The 9,290-nt window shown below is 46.2% G+C and overlaps 1 protein-coding gene across 1 annotated transcript; it reads left to right on the top strand.

The window, feature by feature from the left end:
- Positions 1-1,373: 1,373 nt before the first annotated feature.
- On the top strand, positions 1,374-5,862 carry BPIFA1 (BPI fold containing family A member 1; the record flags this gene model as incomplete). The annotated part of the gene is made up of 7 exons (XM_084888424.1): positions 1,374-1,503; positions 1,658-1,814; positions 3,284-3,391; positions 3,697-3,846; positions 4,688-4,772; positions 5,358-5,421; positions 5,822-5,862. The coding sequence occupies 7 exons, from the start codon at positions 1,374-1,376 to the stop codon at positions 5,860-5,862; spliced, it is 735 nt and encodes a 244-aa protein (XP_084744550.1).
- Between the last annotated feature and the right edge of the window lie 3,428 nt (positions 5,863-9,290).

The raw sequence follows: 9,290 nt of genomic DNA on the forward strand, positions 1-9,290 counted from the left end.
GCCATTCATTCTGCTTCCCAACCAAACCAGTAATGTCAATATGGAAGCTTTTGAATGTAGAAAAGGAAATTAATTCGATGGTGTTGAGAAGCATGTGACTGTAGGTGTGCACTGCTGAAATCTCCCGTGGGCTTGCTCTTCAGATCCCAAGTCAAAATCTCTACGGTTCAAGTTTCAACTATGGTTGCTATTGTGGATTCAGACCATCATCCACAAGCCTCCTAAAATCCACCCAATTTTATGCATAATGATACTTTTTTTTTTTCTGGGACTAGTAGACTCCTAAAAGGTCTGTTTCCCAAAAGACATTCATAAGGCCCAATCCCCAGTGAGGCCCCAATGGGCTCTTTGGACCACAAAGCTTTTTAAATTTCAGTTGGTCACAGCAATGATGGTGCTTTGGCCATATAGGCCAGTTGATGAAATTTTGTTCCAAGTAGCCAGGCATTTCCAAAGTATAGGTACCAGCTCCAGCTTTAGACACCTCTGTCAGCTGCCAGAGAGGCCTCTGAGAGGGTTGGTGATATCTGGGAGGAGGCTGGTGCACGAGGCAGCCAGCCAGATGTCAGGGTTCCCCAGAAGTCCATCCAGGTTAGGTTGAGAGAGAGAGAGAGAGAGAGAGAGAGAGAGAGAGAGAGAGAGAGAGGAGGAGGAGGCAGGTTCAGAAACATACTTCTAACCCCAGCTCTTTCAGCAATTTGCTGTGCCAACTTGAGGCTCTCACTATCTTCCTCTGGTCCCCTGATTCTTCTTGTGAAATGAAGATTTTGACTGGCCCAGGATTTCCCCAGCACTGGTCTGGATGAGATGGTGGCTATGACCATATACTCTCTGATCTTTGTGACTCGCAAGGGCTTCCACAAACCGTCGCAGACCCCAACCAAAAGATTTAAGGAGGATGATGGCAAAGCAGTTCAGTTCCTCAGCTACTTGGCTTGTTTAATTTTTCATTTGCTTTGTCCAAAGAGTAGGAACTAGTGACAATGATTCAAGCCATTGCAAGCAAGCCAATTAGAGAGTAAATCTGATGGACACTTAATTTAACAGAATTCTCCGGGTCAGACAGATCTAACTTCAAATCCTGTCCTCACATGTACCTTTGGAGAAGTCACCTAAACTCACTAGACTCCCATTTCCTCACCTGAGCAATGCAGGTGATTAGAGCCACATCTTAGGGTGTGGTTAAGAGGAAAAAGTTACTGAGTGTGGAGAGCTCAGCCTGATGCCTGGCACAGGAAATTCTGAATAGTGTTAGCTCTTGCTATTTTCTTCCTAGTGTTCTGAGGGCCAGGGGTGGGTAATGGATAAATTTCTCTCTGATATCCATGCCACAGTGGGCCTGTCCTTCTATCCACAGAAACCAAGGAGAGAAGATGCTTCAAATTGGGGGCCTCATTGTCTTCTGTGGGCTGCTGACCCAGACTACAGGCCTGTTGGAAGCCCTGCCCTTGGGTCAGGACCTGCCCTCAGGTCCCACGGATCTTGCTGGAAGACTGACAAGTGGTAAGTGAGAGTCTGTGACAATCTCCTTCAGGTGTGTGTGTGTGTGTGTGTGTGTGTGTGTCCAACCAAGGAGGGCAGGGATGAATGGGGAAGAGTGACTGAGGATCTGCAATAGTCAGATCTGACCCCTAAGGACCCCTCTAACCATTTCCAGCTCTCAACAATGCCCTCCTCTCTGGGGATCTGTTGGAAACTCTCAAAAACCTTCCACTTTATGACATCCTGAAGGCTGGAGGACACAATCCTGGCAACCTGGTTGGTGGCCTGCTTGATGACCTGACTTCCGCGATCTCCTTCCTGAACATCCTTGAGTGAGTAGCCCTAAAGTAGGGCCCTGGTTCCCATCAGAGAACCTCTGTTGGAGATCTGTTTTCCCCAGGCAGAGAGATGGGTGGACTGAATACGAGGCCAGAACTTGGTCTGAGGCCCTTCTCATAGTCTGGCAGGGAAGACCAGTCCTCCTGAACCAGCAATTACCCTCAGTCCTGAAGCATAACCTGAGTCCCCAGTGTCATCTGTAATCCTCATGTCAACCCTCTGAGGTTGATTTAATAATCCCCACTTCACAGAGAGAAAATTTGAAACACAGAAAGGTGCCTGTGCTCACACAGCTAGAGTGATGCAGAGTGAGAGATCTAACTCTAATTTACTTAGTTCTAAAGTCAAGGCATTTCTCACTTCCTGGTGGTAAATTTTTTCTCACCTTTGGAATCTCTCAGAACACAGGTGGCCTTTGATGTAAGCAAGGAAGTGTAACCACTCTCCCCAATGACATTGTCAATGTGATGTCCATGGAATGACTTCATATGGGTTTCCCATGAGACATTTGAGCGCTCACTAAGCAAGAAGGAATAGTGGGAAGCTTCATGCAATGAGCTGGCAGAGCCTGGGTCCTTGATAGGGCTGGATTAAAGCAATTTCCAAGATTCTTACCCACCAGGTGCTTGACCTTGACTTAGAGACAGTCAGATAGCCTTGTGTTTGATTTCAAAATGTACCGTGTACTTGCTGGGAGACCTGGGACCAGGCACTCAGTCCCCCTGGGTTTCTCAGTCCCACTCAGTTTCTCTATCTATTGATAAATACTATGGTATCCACAAAGGAAGACTGTTGGAGAACTGGAAAAGATGCAACCACCTGGCACAGTGGCTGGCTCAGAGAAGAGGCTTCCTCCCATCATCTTTCCATTCTCCCTGACTTCCTACTTCTCAGTCTCCACGACAAACACTGTTAATTAAGCCGCCATTGAAAGTCATGGCAGCATGAGTGATTCCAACTATAAATGTTTGTTAAAAACTTACTCCAGTTGCCCATACAGCATCCACTCATCCACTTACCCACCCACCTATCTATTTGTCCATTCTTCCTTCCATTTAACCACTTATTCTTTCCTGCATCCATTCATATATTTATCTACTCACCTGCTCATCATTCCATAAAGTCAACCAATATGGGGTGGCTCCTTTCTTTGTAAGGCTCTGGACTGGCATATAGAATGCACATGCAATCCAGACATAATGAAAATATAATTCACTCTCTATTCTAGAACACCTCACAGACTCAAGTTGAGGAGAGGGCCCTGGGTGTGTCAGGATCTGGCCCAGTGCAGAGATTGGAGAGGACTGATGTAACTAAGAACCCGTGTGGTTTTGCCACAAGACCCCTCTCCTATCTCCCCCATCCCACCTCATGGTTAGCTCCACCTCTGGGATGGGTATGATTGGGTTAAAGGTGATGTCTAGGTTTGGGGCTGATGTTTCTCCCTTCACCTCCTGTGCAGTGTGAAGGTCATTAATCCCCAGCTGCTGGAACTTGGCCTTGTGCAGAGCCCTGATGGCCATCGTCTCTACCTTACTATCCCTCTGGGTTTGGTCCTCAATGTGAAAACGTGAGTAGGCTCCAAGTAGGGATGGGAAGGTAGCTCACCAAAGGAGACCTTGACGACCATGGGTAGCCAAAAAGCGGGGAGGGGGAGCACTGGAGTCTAACAGACATATGCCTCCAAGTTCAGTTTGTTTGCTGTTAGGTCAGTGACCCAGAGTCACTTGGGAAACTTACTTGACCTCGTTGAACCTTGATTTCCCTACTGGGGAATGAGATGAGTACAGCTAAGGAGGGGCGAGGCTGGCATTCCTGGCAAGGAGAAAAGCCTCTGCCTCCTTGGATGTGGTGGGTCCACTATCTCCTCTGCAGGCCCCTTTATGGAAATCTGGTGAATCTGGCTGTGAAGCTAAACATCACTGCAGAAGTATTAGCTGTGAGAAATGAACAGGGGAGGATTCACTTGGTTCTTGGAGACTGCACTCACTCCCAGGTCAAACTGGAACTCTCCCTGCATGATGGGTAAGGCCAGAGGGGTGGCTTCACCTGCCCAGAGACAATAGGATGGGATGATGGATAAATGGTTGGAAAGATAGAAAAATGGGAGAATGTACTAGTGGGAGGATGGAAGGGTGGGAGAATGAGAGGATGAGAAGGTTGATAGGAGGGAAGGAAAATGGATGGATTGATAGATGGATGGATGGGAGTAAATGGATGGATAAATAGTGACTTGTCCCTTCTTTAGCTGGGCTGACCAATTTTAAATATGAGGTCAAACTCCATTTAGGAATCAGGAGAGGTGGAGGGCTTCCTGGATAAACTTGGCAGTATTTTCCCAAACTCTATATCGAGCTACATTGCAGTTGTGGATTGATAGCCCACTAACATAATAAGTGTGAGTCCTGGTAAGGGGTAAAATAGCTACAAAGCCTACCTGGGTTACTTCCTTCAGTTACTTGTCACCAGATTGAGTCATGCACAATATGGCAGGAGTTGTCCCCATCATGGCTAACATTTACTGAACACACATATATCGTGCTTCACATATATCATCTCATTAAATCTTCATGGCAACTACACACGAAGCACTATTCATCCATTTATAGACCCTACAAAGTCTCATTGATTATGTGCTATGTAATGGAACTATATATTTATTCTGCATGTACCACTGTGTGCATTGCTGTGCAGAGTGTCACTCCCTTTGAGCGGCCCCTTGGTGTTTGCCTGTATGTGGGTGTGGATGGATGAGGCCCAGTTTCAGGAGCTTAATGCTGAGACTATGATGGGCCCAGTGACCCCTCAGAAAGCTTCTCCATACCAACCCCAGGCCCCTGCACTGCCCATGGCTTTTCTCTTTCAGAGTTGACTCCCGCCCCATTCAAAATTTTATGGAAAACCTCACCGGGGTCTTGACTAAGGTCCTTCCTGATCTGGTGCAGAACCGGGTAAGTGGGTAAAGTAGGGGCTCCTAGCCCTGGGATCCTAGAGCTTCTCAAGCTGAAAGAGGCCTCAGGGGTGAGCTTTTCTGAGCCCTTCAGTTTGATAAGTAAATTCCATTTGTGTCTATGTGTTCATTGATCCATGTTTCTCCTTTCCACCCTTCAAATGCATTAATTGGTTCTTGCTCTGGGAGAGACCCTGAGCATGTCCATGCTATAGCTGAAATAGATTGGCCTGCCCATAGAAGCTCCCATTATGGCTGCAGACAGCACTCTTCCAGCCTGGCTTTGGGCACCTCCTCTAGCCAGATGTGCAGCCCTCTCAGACCAGTACACCTTGTTAGAAACAGAGGTCATGTCAGAATGAACCCTGGCTCGCTGTGTGGTTGGACACTTCACACACAAGCCTTCGGTTTCTCCTTCTGCCCAATGCAAGCAAAATCTGTGGGAATGCTTGGAAACAAACAGTCTCAGACACAGAGAAATAATAGACAATCTACCCCCCAGAGAATCCATCCTAAAACAATGTTGCTCCCAGATTCCCCCTCCAGGTACCACTTTGTCTAACTCCCCTCTCTCACCCTGGATCAGGTGTGCCCTCTGCTCAATTCAGTTCTCAGAAACTTGGACCTGACCCTGGTGCATGACACTGCCGGTAAGTACCTGCTTCCGAGCCCTCTCCCCTGCTGCAAGACCAGTGCCTGCCCCCGAGGAGCTCTGTCTCCACATACCATGGGACAAATAGATCCCTCCAACCTCAACTTCTCCAAAAATGGTTTCTTTTTGCCTTGAATTATGCAGATAATGTTGAAGTATAAGCCTTGTCTCTCCTCTCCTCCTCCCCCCTCATACCCCGAATCAGCTCCGACACTGAGAACAAGTGAGCTGGTTGGTGGAAGAAGGTGTTGTCCCTGCCAAGTCCAGCCTGAGTTTGCTCATACTTCCAGAGTTCCCGTTCCCTGACTTTAGGCCTTGGGAGGAATGCTGAATATCCCTGACTCCTTCTCACTGAGATGATCACTCAGGTCTTCAGTGGTTATTTTCTCATTTTCCAGATAAACTGATCCATGGGCTGAAATTTGTCGTCAAGGTCTAAGCCTTCCAGAAAAGGACCTGGCCTCTGCTGAGCTGTGAGTGCTGCTCCCAACTCCCCAGGATTTGGGGGGCTACTGCTCTGCTCTTGGGGACATCATGGGCTATGACAGTAACATCCAAAGAGAGAGACAAACAACTCACATTGACTGCCAGGGTGTTATTTTGCATCTAGAAGGGTTCAGGAATCTTGATAAGGGGTTGTGAGTAAATTAATAAAGATACTAGACATGAAATATAAATTTGGAAGACATTTTGGGGGAGCCAGGGAAGCTTAGCTTTAGTGCTGAGTTCTCCAAATCTCCCGGCCCAAAGCTTTTTATTCCCACATTTTTCCTTATCGTAAAGCAAACACACATATCAAAGGTAAGGTTTGGTAAGCAGTAAAGTATCAGGTTGGGGGAACTGTTAAGCTGTTTGGCCAGCACAGGTAATAACATGTAGATTTTCAGGTTTGGGGAAAAGCCCTCAGCTGTCTAGCAGCAGGCAATAATATGTATCTTCAGCCCTGCTGAAGCCTCAAGGTTCACCAACCTTTTGATGAATTGCTTGCATTTATGACCTGCTGGAATTAGCCCCAAGCAATTGACAAGCACAGATTTGCACAGAAAAGTCCACATAAATGCTGACAGAGATAGAGAGACATAGTTGCAAACAAAAACATGCATGATCATGGATGCACACTCATAACCAAACACATGATCACTCAGACAAAGACACACACTTTCACACCAGCACACTCATACATGTGCATACATATGCAAACTTTCCACACACAAGTGTCCATGGATACACCATCACACATTCACTCAAACACATACACAAAAAAGCCTTATCATCCCAGTCCTGGGCTCCCTTTGTGTCTGAAACAAGACCCCTAGCCCCAAAGTCTCAACCTCCCCACCTTTCTCTGGAGGGTTTGACGATGACCAATATCAATGAGAGTCAGTGACACCATTCTGATCAGGGTCTTCTCCCAACAGAACCATTTCCTGATGCTTCTGAGGACTCACAGAAGGCTATCTATGTCCTGGACACTGTTTGGGGACCAGAACAGCCTTTTCTCCAAGGAAACTGCTCCCCCCCCCCCTTTCCCACTACATTGCATATTCCTCACCAAATAAAATTGCTCTTTGTCTGCACAGAGTGCCTTGTCATTCCTCACCATCACTGGAGGGCTCTAGGCCTGGGTGTTTGGAGCCATAGAACTGAGTTGGGACCTTACCTTGGAGTTCTTTATGGTCTTCAGCAGGACCAAGAGATGTTCAGATGAATGTGAATTTCAGAGTGGCTACTCTGGGGCCCTTAGAATAGGAGGACAGGAGGTTAGGGGTAGATGTAACCCTCCAGGCAACATTACCACACAAGAAGTAAAAATGGCAGATTTGAGAAATGTTCAGGAGGTGGGTTTGGATAGGTGTAGATGAGGACAGGGACTCCTGTCCATGTCTCAAGTTGGGGAGCCCAAAGGTAACTGGAAATGTAGGAGGGTGAGTTGATTCCAGCAAGAAGATTATGACTTTAGCTGTGGCCACGCTGCTCAAAAGTATTTGGGCGACCCCAAGAGAGAGTCCAGGAAACTGACAGATACACAGTTCATCTATCACTCCTCTTTGCTACTTGCATCTAGTCATACTGGTCTCTTTTCTGTTCTCACAGCAAGAGGAAGTTAAGGTTTAAAAAAAAGGGGGGGGGGGAGAGAAATATAGGACCCTGGCCAGATGGCTTATTGGTTGGAGAATTGTCGCATACACCAAAAGGTTGCAGTTTGATACCCTATCAGGATCTCTCTCTCTCTCTCTCTCTCTCTCTCTCTCTCTCTCTCTCTCTCTCTCTCTCTCTCTCCAATTCAATAAAAACATATCCTCAGGTTAGAATTAAAAAAAGAAGTGTAGGAAGAAGGACAAACTGGTCCAAAGTGTTCATTGCTGAAAGGCTTGAGGAAGGTAGGGATAGAAAAGGGGCATTGGAATTGCATATGAAAAGATGATTGAGGCCGCAGGTGAGTGCCATAGTTTTGGAGGAAGAAGACTTAAAGGAACTAAGAAGAGGAAGGTTTTAAGGAGATTGAGACTGTTAATGTAGATAAGATTTATGAAAAACTGTATGCATGAATGAAGAACAGGGCTACCCAGGATGGGAAAGTTTGTCTCTTTAAATAAAAAATAAATTATGCTACCATAGTTTGAGATCCTTATTGGACTTGCTCAACACTTTCACTCCACACATGAGAGTACTGAGCCTTGCAGTTTATAAGAATGACTTGCACAAGGTCAGAGAGTGACAAAAAGGCAAATCAAGAACTGAAACATTCCAGACTTCACAGAAAATCTTGTCCCTTTCTCTTTGGGAGACCGCATAGATTCAGGATAGTGTTTCTCAGTCCCTGTCAAATATTTGTCACCATGTCCAGACCTACCACTGTCTGCACCTACTATTGCCACCAACCAACGTGACACCATAAGAGGACAGTTCCAGTGTTCGGAGTTTAGGACTGCAATTGTAGGAAACCAGCATGTGTCTCCTGGTGAGGACTTAAAGGATGAGGCATCTTTCACACTCGCTGAAATCTTTGGGCTCAGGATGCGTAAATTCCATACACTCTGCATACACAGTGGATGTCTACTTAGTGACCTGAAGTACAGAGGACCTTCCTGAATGAGAGACAGCCATCAGGGCCTGATTGGGCTCAGGGAGGATCCAAGCATTAACTACCTTCATGTTCCTTTGGGGCAGGCATAGGTCAAGACTGAGGGTCTTTGTTGGCCAAAGGTCCAAAAATCAGTGTGAATAAGGGCAGGTGCACACATGTAGGATCATGAGAATTGGTCTTGCTGCCCCATGACCATGGCACCAGATTGCATTCCTGCCTAGACACACTTCCCCTGCCCATTTTGGACCATTTTCCCACTGCTCCCTGAACTTCTTCCTATAGCTCACCGATGGGTCTTTCCCCTCCCCTGACAATTTCAATTTGTAACTAACTAGTCTAAGACTCCCCTAGATACAAAACAGTCTGAGAGGTGGCAGGTTAATGAAAACACATTACTTTTAAAGAGTGACAACATTTTAACACACACACAAAAAACCAAACCTACCTAGAAGGATGTCAGTGAAAATGGCAGACTAAAGATCTTTTGCTTGCTAGTGTGGCTCAGTGGTTGAGCATCAACATTTGAGTCAGGAGGTCAAGGTTTGATTCCCGGTCCGGGCACATGCCCAGGTTGCAGGCTTGATCTCCAATATGGGCAGTTGATCCATGATTCTCTCTTATTATTGATGTTTCTATCTCTCTCTCCCTCTCCCTTCCTCTCTGAAATCAATTTAAAAATTTTTTTAAAAATACCTCTAAAAATTATCTCCTACATAAAAGCAATTAGAAAATCAGCAACAACAACAAAAAATGGTCAGAACCAACTTTTTCAGAATTCT

This window comes from Pipistrellus hanaki (genome assembly GCF_964339955.1).
Source record: "Pipistrellus hanaki genome assembly, chromosome: 6".
Lineage (NCBI taxonomy): Eukaryota > Metazoa > Chordata > Mammalia > Chiroptera > Vespertilionidae > Pipistrellus > Pipistrellus hanaki.